The sequence below is a fragment of the Oscarella lobularis genome, chromosome 11 (genome assembly GCF_947507565.1).
Source record: "Oscarella lobularis chromosome 11, ooOscLobu1.1, whole genome shotgun sequence".
Classification (NCBI taxonomy): Eukaryota; Metazoa; Porifera; class Homoscleromorpha; order Homosclerophorida; family Oscarellidae; genus Oscarella; species Oscarella lobularis.
The window spans coordinates 2181315-2193773 of NC_089185.1; the positions used below are offsets into that span (position 1 = coordinate 2181315).

Genomic DNA, 12459 nt, shown 5'->3' on the forward strand with positions numbered 1-12459 from the left:
GTAATTGAAACTTCTTTTACTTAGCGTTAAAAGCATGAAAATGAATTTTTCATAGCACTTCTAGAAACTCTGTACTAATATTACTTAAAATGAGGAAACAGTTTTTAGAAAATCTTTAAATTTTTAAAAAACCTGGTAGAGTCCCGTATCAAAAGTCGGACAACATCAAATCCCGGACAGCTTCTCGCCTTATCAGCCGACCGAGAGCGGCCGACCCATTGCTATCCACAAAGCTTAGGTAGTAAGCATTAATGTGGCACAGCATTCGCTTAGCGATCCATTCGCCCGAAGGAAGGAGAGGGTTTTTTTCGTTATTTTTAGCAACACCTATTCTCGGACGGATGACATCATACCCGGACAACGCCTTCCCTCTCGTCGAGAATAGGGTCTTAGTAGGAAAGCCACATATCACCGGAAAGCCCTGACTTCGCTCTATCTGATGCCGTTTAGTTTGCGTCGATCCGACTTACTGTTTTGGAGAAAATCGACTTTTCGTGAGGCCACCTAGGGTATCAAAAGTCGGACACCTTTTTTTATTTCTGAAGCAAAGTAATTCAACGGAATTAACTCTCAAAGTACTCCAGAGTTCCTTAATCTAACACAGTCACCAAACTGAACAAAACGGCGTTCAATGACAGCAAAATTCAAAATTAGTCGAAATTGTACTCGAAGTTGTCATCAGCTTTTTTCTTCTTTCTCTTCGAGGCCGTTCAGGCCTTGCTTGAGCATCGTCTGCCTCTCTCAATCTCTTTTCTGCAGCTGCGGCAGCTCTTTGTAATTTTTTTTCGGCAGCAAGCCTTTTCTTTTCAGCTTTTTCTCGGGCCTTTGCTTCCCTTTCAATTCGTCGTTTCTCCTTTTCTTCTTCTGCTTCCTTCTTCTTTCGCTGTTTCTCTTCAAGTTTCTCGATGTTTTCAGCAGTTGTTACGACTTTTGCGGTTGGAATCTTCCTTGTCTCAGGAGGTGGCGGCAGCTGCGGCAATGTAATAATTCGCAACGAAAAAGGAACTCGTTTTGTGACCAGTGGAGAGTGAAATCTCCGGGGTACTTGAGCAACATGAGGCTCTGAGATGGCGGGTAAAGAGGGTGGAGTCGTCGATTCCGTCAATTGAAATTTTGAGGGCGAATTCGGAAGAAGTGAAGGCGGAGAGCGGTTTTTAGCTACGGAGGTAACCTCAAGCCACTTCTTGTAGCGCTGATTTGGCAAATCATATCCTTCGTCTTTTCATTTTTCAAACCGATTTACTTCTTCTCTTGTGAACGATTCTAAAGGGTCAAAAAAACTTTGACGAGGCTGCATACATGTATGTCGGTCAGCTAACGGAGTTAGCATGGGCAGAAGATTCCTTTTTGGAGTAGTTGACGGAACTGGGTCGATTTCTCCCGGCAAACGAATAGCTTTAGGGTTGAATGGGTAAACACCGCAAGTTCAAAAACTTCCTTCAACATTTGCTATGGTCATGGCTCGACGCCAAGCCTTAGAAAAAAGCTCGACAAAATTACTTCTGTTGACCAGCATGCCAAATCGTTCTGTTGTGAACTTTTGGCATTCCTCACTCCAGTATACTTTTAGGCAACCAAAGCAACCGCGATCGAGTGGCTGAAGAAGATGCGTCGTATGGGGTAGAAGGCAAAAAACGACCACTTCTTCTTCAACAGCTCTCTTATTAACAGGCAAGGTAAAATGGGACGAATGTCCGTCAAGCAGCAAGAACAATGGGCGACTCCTGGGAGCGTGAACAAGAAAATGATCGGTTAACCATTCTTCAAAAATTTCTGAATTGATCTTCTTGCGATCCAATACCACCGTGGGAGGCAAAACATAGCCTGTTGCGCTCACACATGCAAGGACAGTCAATTGCGTTTTATCGCCCGACGTAGCGACGTAAGGGTGCGAACAGCCTCGTTCCACAATTACTCGGCCGGTGCGCGGATTCAACGGTACTCCTGTCTCGTCACAGTTAAAAATCTGTCCGGGCTTTTCAAACAGATTCTCTTCCTCCAGAATACGATGCAGGTTCAAATAGTATGCGTCGACGACTTCTCTCTTCGTGGCGTTCAGACGAACTTGGGCAAGTGGTTCGGCTTGACGCAAAGCAATTTGCGGATGGCGCTCTCGAAATCTTTGCCACCATCCGAGACCAACTGTAATTTCTGCGGCGCTTTTACGACTAACGATCTCGGACGCAAGGGTGATAACCTGCTTAAACTTTAGTTAAGGCTGCACTAAAAATGAACATGAAGAGCATGCAGATGGTAACCTGTTTCCTTGTTCTGGGATAGCCAAGAGAAGCGCAATTGAGAAGAAACTGAACAAACTCATTTTCTTCCTTGTTGGAGAGGTACCTCCTTTGATCCGGTACGTGGGAATTTTTTTCCTTGCGTCTCATTGCGTCAAATACTGTTGATCTGGGAACACCCCATCTTTGCTCAACAACTCTTAGCGATGCTCCTTCGGAAATGTCATGCAAAGCAGATTCTAGCTTTTTTGCTCCATGCGGACCTTTTGCCCATTTTTTAAAAACAGTTGGTCGCTCAACTGCAGCGAAAGACACTTTACAGTATTCTACTACGCCTATTGCAGCTGTCTGCGCCAGACAAGACCTACCTAGGCGAGGAAACACTGGCCCAACGTTCTGCGCAAGTCCCCGTCGAGACATGAAGAAGCAGCGAGGAAAAGGAAATACGAGTACGGAGAAAAGCAGGAAACAAATTGATATTAACAGCGCAAACAAGGTACCGTAAACTCACAAATATCATCAAAGATTGCGATTACTTTCATGAGCTCAGCTGCAAACGCAACCAAAAAAGTGCCTCTCAGCACCATAGGTTTAGTTAATTAAAAAATTTCACTTTCCTGCTTTTGCCTTGTAAGCCAAAAGAGCTTAGAGAACGGTTCAGTTGCGGGTCAAAGTGAAGATTTGGTAAGAAACTCGAATGACATTATATACAAAAATTGTACAAAAGTAGCAATCAGGTTACATACGTAAAAGGTTAAATATTAATTACTATGTATCGCTCAGCAGACGAGCTATTCAAGCAGAGGATCTGCACGTTCTAAAAACGCAAGAAGAAGAAAAATAAAGGCTCTAGCACCTACTCCCTCACCCATGTGTTCTCAAGTTGACCAAATGCCTCATCTGATATTTTTCCTTACTTGCTAAAACGTTGCTCAGCTCTACTTTATCTCAATCCTCCAGCTAAGATCACATTTAGCGAATATTGAGGTGTCCGACTTTTGATACCTTAGGTGGCCATTTTCTCCAAAACAGTCCGTCGAATCGACGAAACTAAACGGCATCAGATAGAGCGAAGCCAGAGCTTTCGGGCGATATGCGGCTTTCCTACTCAGACCCTATGCTCGACGAGAGGGAAGGCGTTGTCCGGGTATGATGTCATCCGTCCGAGAATAGGTGTTGCTAAAAATAACGAATAAAGCCCTCTCCTTCCTTCGTGCGAATAGATCGCTAGGCAAATGCTGTGCCACATTAATGCTTACTACCTAAGCTTTGTGGATAGCAATGGGTCGGCCGCCCCCGGTCGGCTGGTAAGGCTAGAAGCTGTCCGGGATTTGATGTTGTCCGACATTTGATACGGGACTCTAAATATTATGAATCGCCCAAGTAAAATTTTTTATTGACCATTTATGTGGGGACTAATTACATGTTGCTTGTTACAAGTTTCGTGCATATTATGCATGTTCAATGTTGCATCTCACAAGTTACAAGTGGCAAGTGGCAAGTGGCAAGTGGCAAGTTGCAAGTTACAAGTGCATGTCACAAGTTGCAAGTTACAAGTGCATGTCACAAGTTGCAAGTTGCAAGTTGCAAGTTACAAGCGTATGTCACAAGTTGCACGTTGCAAGTTGCAATTTACATGTTGCATGTCACAAGTTGCACGTTGCAAGTTGCAAGTTACAAGTTGCATGTTCCAAGTTGCAAGTTACAAGTTGCAAGTTGCATGGCGCATGTTGCATAGCGCATGTTGCAAGTTGCAAGCTGCAAGTTGCATGTTGCATGTTAAAAATTAAAAGTTACAAGATGTCTTCCTGCAAGAACGTGCCAGTTCCTGTTACTGTAACATGAGAGTTGCGAAGGTTAGAACATCCGAAATTCGTTGGCTTTTTCATAGTAAGCAATGTTTTTGTGCACTAAGAGTAGTTTCACATAACATGTATTAAATCAGAAAAAGATGCGTTACTTAATAACAATAACTCAGAAAGTTCGATAGATCGCCAAAACGTCTACCCAAGTAATTATCTCAAAAAAAGAACACGTATGTTTGGCCAACGGGCTCAACAGTACTTAGCGGAATTATCCGCCTTCTCAATTATCTTAACCGGCATCGTAACTTGTCTCAATCGCCTTCTTTGCTTCTTTCTTTGCCTTCCAAAGGCGTTTCCAGAAGTGAAAGCAAGATAACTATTATGTCTTCTAAAGGAGGCCTGCTGTCGGGATCAAGCGTAAGACACTTGTCGACGATGACACGAACGCTCTCCTCCAAATGCTTTCTGTCCGGTCCCTGAGGAGGACGATTATATCCTCCGCTCAGAGCGCCAACTATTTGCTGCGCTACCATGCCTTGCAAGTTGCCACACTTGCTGTCTTCCAAACAACTCAATGAGAACGACGCCAAAAGACCAGACATCTGTTGCTTTTGTGATGTGAGCGTTAAAAGCAAACATTTCCGGCGACATAAACTCTTGGGTGCCGCGTGGTCCACGAAGAGTCGTACGGCCGGTTTTCAGAAGAGTTGAGACACCCATGTCGCAAAGCTTTGACGCCATTGATGGCAGTTCAACCTGCAGCATCGCTACAACCGCAAATTCATGCAGATAAATAAATTCTTACCAGGATGTTATTAGGTTTGACGTCAAAATGTATGACGTTCTTGTCGTGCAAATACATGAGTCCCGAACAAACTCCAGTTGCAATATTGACCTTGTCTTTCTTGGTCGAAAGCTAACGTTTTATTAAAGTATCTCCGGAGACATAGTGAAATTTATAATGTGCTTAGAGTTTGTGCCAGTGATCCAAATATCAAACGATGCGAGTCTGCTACATTGACCATTTCCGTCACAAGGATTGTTCCTTCGGAGTCGGCTACATACCCGAAGAAACGAAAGACGTTCGGGTGATTTAAACGTCTGCAATATTTCCAAATTTATAGTGCGAATTACAAGCCTTATCACGTACGTCAGAATCTTTCCCTCCTTCTCGTGATCAGCTCCGACTTCAAACTAGAAGACTTTCGCTGCATACGTGGTAAAGTTGATTTGCGCCTCGTACACCCGTCCAAAGGATCCTCGACCAATCAGTTTGATTAAGTCGACGTCATCGCGATCTGTAACAAAGCAGTTACCACACTAACACATGAAGATGTACTAATATACGTAGTATTACGTAGACAAACCGAATTTTTGACAGCCATAGACTTCTCGCGTCACATCTAAGCAATCAAATTTTTGAGTGGCGATACTGCTTGGTTTTTTAGCAGCACTCACAAATTGAATCCTGACTCGCGTTCACCTTCACAGATACTTCGTCGTCGACTTCCACGTGTCTCTTTTGAGAGGAGTATGATTGCAATCGCGACGGACGTTTTGAAACCTTTTATCTAAAAGAAATTGTACATTACAAATTGTATTTTCAATTTTATAACCTGCTGTTTCTTGAGTCGTCGAACTGTCCTTCACCACTATTATTTCTTCATCGCTGTCATTAGAAGTGAAGTTGCAGATTTCTATCCCAAAAATGTCACGCTAATATTTGTAAAGCTTGCTCAACAGTTGGTTTTATGGGGAACAGCTGCATATATTGTAAGACTTGTCTTGCGACTGGCTTTCAGAAGTAGCCCGAGGGTAAATGGAACACTCTGCTTTGTCTGCGGATGTATAAGCCTGTCGTCAATGATCTTGCTTTCACGGTTCTTCGTTTGAAAAAGTACGATATCTATGTTAATAGAAAAAAATCCTTGTTATTGAAAGAGGCAATATTTATTACAGTAAAACCTTTGTATATAGCTTTGACGTATTCGGGATGTCCTTTGAAATGCAGAGCAAACGCAGCTTCAGCAAAGAAGTGTTCTCACGTAGGTGCTTTGGCCGAACTTTAAGGTCCTGCACAGCGTCGCCCTCGTCGGTCAACTCCTGAAGGACAGTTTTTCCTTTGGCGTTCTTCGCTAAGATTCGAGGCAATACGAACACCTCAACCATCTGCCACCAATGTGTAAAAATATTAACTGGCAGAGAATTTTTTCCTCTAACTTTTTCGTCCACAATGTCATCATCTCGTCCACGAGTTGATGCAGCACGACTGCGCGACTCTCCGTGTTTCTTCGCGATTCCTTCTTGTTGATAGACTCTGCTTAGCTTGTCGAGTTCGTATTTAGCAGCAACTGAAAAATTTTGTTCAAATTACACTCGTTTTCATGGATAAATACGTACACGAAAGCGCAGCGCCCTTCTTTTCACGTATTCTGGCTCCTTCATGCTCGTAAACAGGTTCTTCTTCCTCCGATGAGGTCTCTTCACGATCGTCGTACGTGCGAGCCGCAATGCCTTTGCCTTGCCGCATCGAGCGCATCACTACAACCAAATACAACAAGAACTACACTCATTTTACTTGCTTGCACTCGCGAGCCCAAACCGTTCTTTTGCGTGGCCGTGATATGCTAGCGCATGCGCACATATACGCTAACCTGTACCTTACTCGCGACACAATGGTAAGACTCCATTCTCCTGTTTTCCTTCACCAGAGCATTCTTTTCAGATCGATCAACTGTCGCAAATCATTCGGCGCTTGTTCAAACTGGGAAAGAAGCTGAACGTCATACTGATCTATTTGCAGCGATGTACTGGTCAACGTATCAGGTATTTCTGCATCCTACTATTCCTACATTTTTTAAGGATTATCTGGTTCAGTTTTTCATCGTTAAAGCGTCACTTGAGGCGACACCGCCTTCGAAGACGAGGGCACCGGCGAGAACATTTCTGGACAATTGTGCGCTTGATAATGGTTTGGGAAAGAAGTAATAGTCATACGTAGCTAAATAATTTTTACATAGATTGAACTACATTCTTGCAATAGAGATATTGGTTACCGGCAGATGTGGCAGGTGGTAAGGAAGAAGTGCGACGGGCAAGTGCTGAGGTATATTCAACTGTATAAGGTATAACAACTTTTATATGTTGAATTATAGAGAAACTGTGAGAAAAGTACTGAAGATTGTTGATCCTTGTTGAGTTAGGAACCGAAGCCGTCAGCGATTTCGTCGACGCCAATACGAGAACCCAGTACGTTAATTAAATGAAAGCGGCCAGTGACAGGCCATGTGATCCATAGCTCTGTTGATTTGCTAGGGGCCAAATTTTGGCATATCGATGGCTATGATAAGCTTAAAGCATTTGGCTTTGAAATACACGGAGCGATTGACGGGTAAGCTTCGTATCTGTACTATCAGTTACGTAAATGTAAGCTGTCCGATCTTCAAGATTCTCGCGTAAAATAATTTGGCTGTCAATGGTTTCAAGTAACCTCGATCGTCGCCAAGTGGCTGATCTATATTTAGACAGCGTTCTCTTTTATAAAAGTAAGAGGTTTGTAATGACGTCATTACCAAATTTTACAAACTTTAATTGCATTAGGTTGTCCAACAATAATCCGTTCAGACTGCGGAACTGAGAATTCGTTGTTGGCAACACTGCATATAATGCAACGTCACGGAGCGGCTGACAGATTTGGAGGCGAAAAGAGCTATCGATATGGTCGTTCAGTGTTCAATCAACGTATTGAAGCTTTGTGGAGCATTTTAAAGAAATATTTTGCCACTTGGTGGATTGAACACCTAAGGGTATGCCAGCAACTGAAAACGGTGAAGTAAATGTTCCTAATATTTAGCTGTCTTAAGAGTTTGCAAATAAACGGTGTTGTCAATTTTTCAAATAGCCTCCAAAAGTAATGCAGGCAGCTTTATTATATCCAATGACAAATATTTCTATTTCTTTCAGAGACTGTATGAGAGTCATCCTGTGGAGACCAATGCAGAGGGCACTGAATGACTTCACAGTGAGGTGGAACAACCACCCGTTTCGGAAACAGCGAAGGCGAACGGCACAGAAAGAAGCTTCTCCAAACGAGCTTTTCTGTTTGAGCGAAGAATTTGGTATGTAGCTGAAAATCAAAATTATTCAATAATTTTGGTAACGTCAGGTGGACAAAACTATGCAAAACCTGTGCATGACGACGTCATAAGATACGGAAAAGAACAAACCATGGATTCGTCACAGGAGCTACTCGTGCCAAACGAATTGAAGACTGTTCGGCGACAATTTTTGCATAGCCGCAATAGTGACCCCGAACAGTTACATTACATGCCAATGAAAGAAGTTCTAGACTTAGCTGTACAGTTTGTCCGTTTTGTTCAAAGGAATATGTAACATAATGATCACTATTTGCAGACACTGCCGTACAGACTGTGTACTGCACTTGCATGAAGCTGCTACACTGAACATATTCGGAAAATGATGCGACGCGCGGCGCATACAGAAACGATCTTCGCAAAGAAATTCATTTGCCAAAAGCAAAAGTGGCTGAGATTAAAGTCATTTTACATGGCTTTTCAGTAGGAGTCCTACGACACTAGGATGATTTCAGCTTTCAGCGGAAAACCATTGAACACTTCTAATTACAACCAAAATTGGATTTGCTTTGGACACTTTACTATAAACAGAATTAACAAAATTGCAAGAGTAGTTCAAAGAGATTTCTGCTGAAAAATTCTGAAATCGAATGACGGTTTTGCTCCACTTTCAACAGGCGACATGCATCCTGCCACTTGCAACTTGCAGCTTGCAACTTGCAACTTGCAACATGTAACCTATAACATGTTAACTGCAACTTGTGACTTGCAACATGCAACTTGCAACTTGTAACTTGCAACTTGCAACTTGTAATTTGTATCCTGTAACATGCAACATGCAACATGCACATACAACATGTAACCTGCAACTTGTTCATTGTACTTTGCGTGACCCTTGTGGGCCACCGTAAGCTTCACCAGCGTTCTGCGACCTTCCGACAGTACGATCGATCAGGTGCCATTGCGGTCCCACGAAAGCCCGCTCTTTTAGACTTCGATTTGCGGCCCATCGCAGCGAAAAACAATCGAAAAAAGCGAGAAAATCGAGGTATTTCACGGGTACTTCAGACGCGCGTTAGCACAGACCGGAATATCGCCGATTTCTTCTTTCTGCGGATCTAGAGCCAGAGTCCGCAATGGAAACAGGAGACTAAAAGCTACAGAAGACAGTCTAAGCAAAAGAAACGGGAAAACGAAGCCATTTGGAGAAGATACAGAAACGCCTTATAATTAGTTCTTTTTTAGCAAGTTCGGAACGTCGCACAGGCCCAAAAACAGCACAATTGAAAGAGAATGAAAAGAAGCATCAGCTAAAAAATTTATTTTTTAACATGGAATTTGATCCAAAAGCGTGGGAGTTTCTCATAATACAGTAGAACCCCGCTTATGGACCACCCCGCTATAGCGACCACTTCCGGAGGGAACGGTTTTTTTGCCCATTCTCCTTACATTTTTGTCCCGCTGGAGGGACCACCTAGTTTCGCTATAACGACCACCTGCTTTTCGGATTCACCTCTGACTTTACATAATGCGCATGTCAGAAGTGTGTCGCGTGTGCCTAGTGCGTTAGCCAGCAACGAGTCGCGTGTCCAGTTGCCTAAATTATGGCCTCGGGGAAGCAGAGAAAGAGCTTGTCGATAGAGGACAAGCTCAAAATAATCAAGGAAAGTGCCAGCAATAGTCAGAGGCAGCTGGCAATATCGTTCGGAGTGGGCAAATCACAAGTGCAGCGCGTACTGAAGCGGAAAGCCGAAATCATCGAAGAATTTGAGCGGAACGGTAATTTGAAGCGGAAGAGGCTCTGCGTGACTGGAGAATTTGATGATGTCGACCAGTTGACGTGGACATGGTTTGAGTTAGCCCGTTCGAAGAACACCCCTGTCAGTGGGCCAATGATCCAGGAACAAGCCAGAAAGTTTGCTGTACGGCTTGACAAGCCGCAATTTAGTGCGTCGAACGGATGGCTTGCACGATTCAAAAACCGCCATAATATTGTTGGTTCAACTCTCACAGGCGAGAGAGCGAGCGTAGAACCTGCAACAGTCGAAAGTTGGGTTCTGGAGCGTCTTCCAGAGATTGTCAGCGGTTATGCTGCCTGTGACGTTTACAACATGGACGAAACAGGTCTTCTGTTTCGTGCACTGCCTGACAAAAGTCTATCAGTGAAAGGACGTGACTGCGCAGGGGGGAAGAAGTCCAAAGATAGACTGACAGTTGCCTTGTGTGTCAATGCCCTTGGAGAATTTGAAACGCCGCCAGTGATAGGTCGTTCTCTTAGGCCTCGCTGTTTCAAAAGTCTGCAATTGCATCAATTACCTGTTGCCTGGGTGGCTAATAAAAAGGCATGGATGACCAGGGATATTTTTGATCCGTGGATACGCCGTTTCAACGGAAAGATGTCTTCTCAAGGCAGAAAAGTTCTTTTGTTTCTCGATAATGCATCATCTCACTCGCACAATTTGGATCTGTCTAATGTGAAGATTCAATTTCTTCCAGCAAATACCACTTCGGTCTTGCAGCCACTTGATCTGGGCAAAATTCAAAACATGAAATGCCACTATCGCAGCCAGATTCTACGCTCTGTTCTCAGCAAAATCGATTTATCTGCCAGCGCTACTGAGATAGCAAAGAGCATCACTGTCCTGGACGCATGTCACTGGATAAAAACAGCCGTTTCAAAAATAAATCCGGAAACGGTTCAGAAATGTTTTCACAAGGCTGGTTTTGAATTTCAACAGGAGGACACTTTTTCTGGAGACACGAGCCAAGCTAACCCTTCGGATGAAACCCACGGTCTGGAAGAGATTCTGTCCTTAGCTGTCTCCACACTAGACCTTGCTGATCCACTTTCATCGCAATCATATGCCAATATCGATGACGACATTCAAACAACGGATGCTCTTGAAGATGGCTGGGAAGACGGCTTGGTTGAAGATTTTCTTGCCGCCAGAGAAAAGACCGTCGAAGTCGATGAAGAAGGCGAAGAGGACGTCACTGAAATTTTTCCAGAAATCAGCACTTATCCGGATGCTATTAAATGTGCCAATGATCTAAAGCAGTTTGCGGTGCTGAAAGGTTTGGATTCCATTTTGTCAGACGTCCTGTCCATTCAAAGGAAACTGGAAGATGCTAGTTTCAGGCAGAGACAAAGCGCAAAGCAAACTTCTATTGATTCATATTGTCAACGCTTGTAGATCACACTTCAGTTGGTATACGTCGTAGAAATACTGTACACAATAAAGCGTGCCTCATATCTTTGTTCGATAAAATTGTAGTCACGTGCATTAACGCACGCTATATGAGAGGAACACGCCCATATTCGCTGGGAGGACCACCCCGCTATAGCGACCACTGCTTGTGGGTCCCACAGGTGGTCCTTATAGCGGGGTTCTACTGTACTACCTTAACATAGAAATTGCCAAAATACAACGGTATACTCAGTACACGACATAATATGACCACTGCAAGAAGCTTACAGTTGTCCATCCATACTTCCCACGTCAGTAACGTTTAACAAAGCATTTTACCTTGAGCCTGAAGTCAGGCGTATGAAATATCGAATGGCTTTGCTGTACGTCGCAACACACTGTAACCTCTGGGCCTCCATACGCTGCCGTTGATGTTTAAACGTCGTTGTTTTTCTACAGAAACATGCAGGTATTTGGACCCATTCGCTGTACGCAGAGAGCAAGAGGGCGCCCGCACCACGCGCTGATCACGCAATCCCCAAGCAGTTATGCGCTTGAATTCTGCTTTTTGCTTTTTTTCGCAACGTACCTTTTACTCGAGATTTTATCTGAACGATTGCAAACTCAAAGTAAAGCTTACTAAAAACGACGCATTTTTTACTTTCATTCAGACAACAGCGTAACAACCTTAAATGCGTGGGGCTAAAGAAAGTGTCGAGAAAGGGAAAGTGGTACTGACCTGCCTGAAAATAAAAGAAGAAAAAGGCCCTTTAAGCAAACGCTTTATCTGCAGAGACGCAAAATTTGTTTCGTCGCCAGATGTCAAGTCGCTGGGTTAAACCGTATAATCTGGTTATGTATAAAAATATTTGTACTGCAGTGATAATAACTTTCTTAAAAGTTTTCTTTTACATGGTGAAATTCTATTTCCCATTTTTGTTTCTCCTGCAATGGCTTTCCTGTCTTCACTTGTTAGGCAAATATTATCAATTTTGTGAGAATTACCGTATGAATTGCATAGTGCATTACCTGAACTTTATGAGTTTCAGCGCTTAATGAGGCGGTAATCATTGATGTGCAGGTATTTTCTGTGCAAGTAAGACTAAAAATTGTTACGCAGTTGCTATTATATACA

The 12459-nt window shown here is 43.4% G+C and overlaps 2 protein-coding genes across 2 annotated transcripts; one reads left to right on the top strand and one right to left on the bottom strand.

Moving 5' to 3' along the window:
* Nucleotides 1–495: 495 nt before the first annotated feature.
* On the bottom strand, nucleotides 496–6572 carry LOC136193052 (uncharacterized). The gene is made up of 11 exons (XM_065981842.1): nucleotides 6443–6572; nucleotides 6263–6393; nucleotides 6088–6211; nucleotides 5659–5739; nucleotides 5288–5340; nucleotides 5108–5236; nucleotides 4848–4958; nucleotides 4578–4798; nucleotides 2259–2406; nucleotides 1501–2197; nucleotides 496–1062 (listed from the first exon to the last, which is right to left on the bottom strand). The coding sequence occupies exons 1-11, from the start codon at nucleotides 6570–6572 to the stop codon at nucleotides 629–631; spliced, it is 2259 nt and encodes a 752-aa protein (XP_065837914.1). The 3' UTR covers nucleotides 496–628.
* A 3168-nt stretch (nucleotides 6573–9740) lies between these two features.
* On the top strand, nucleotides 9741–11330 carry LOC136193053 (tigger transposable element-derived protein 4-like). Its single transcript, XM_065981843.1, has one exon. The coding sequence runs from the start codon at nucleotides 9741–9743 to the stop codon at nucleotides 11328–11330; it is 1590 nt and encodes a 529-aa protein (XP_065837915.1).
* Nucleotides 11331–12459: the final 1129 nt, after the last annotated feature.

Excerpts from the sequence above, each read along its gene's own strand:
- LOC136193053 (XM_065981843.1), top strand. The coding sequence starts at position 9,741 with ATGGCCTCGGGGAAGCAGAGAAAGAGCTTGTCGATAGAGGACAAGCTC.
- LOC136193052 (XM_065981842.1), bottom strand. The coding sequence starts at position 6,572 with ATGCGGCAAGGCAAAGGCATTGCGGCTCGCACGTACGACGATCGTGAA. Across the intron at positions 6,394-6,442 it reads GAAGGGCGCTGCGCTTTCGT|TTGCTGCTAAATACGAACTC; the intron begins GTACGTATTTAT and ends AAAATTTTTCAG. Across the intron at positions 2,407-4,577 it reads CAAGTGTGGCAACTTGCAAG|ATCAACAGTATTTGACGCAA; the intron begins GCATGGTAGCGC and ends GGGTGTTCCCAG.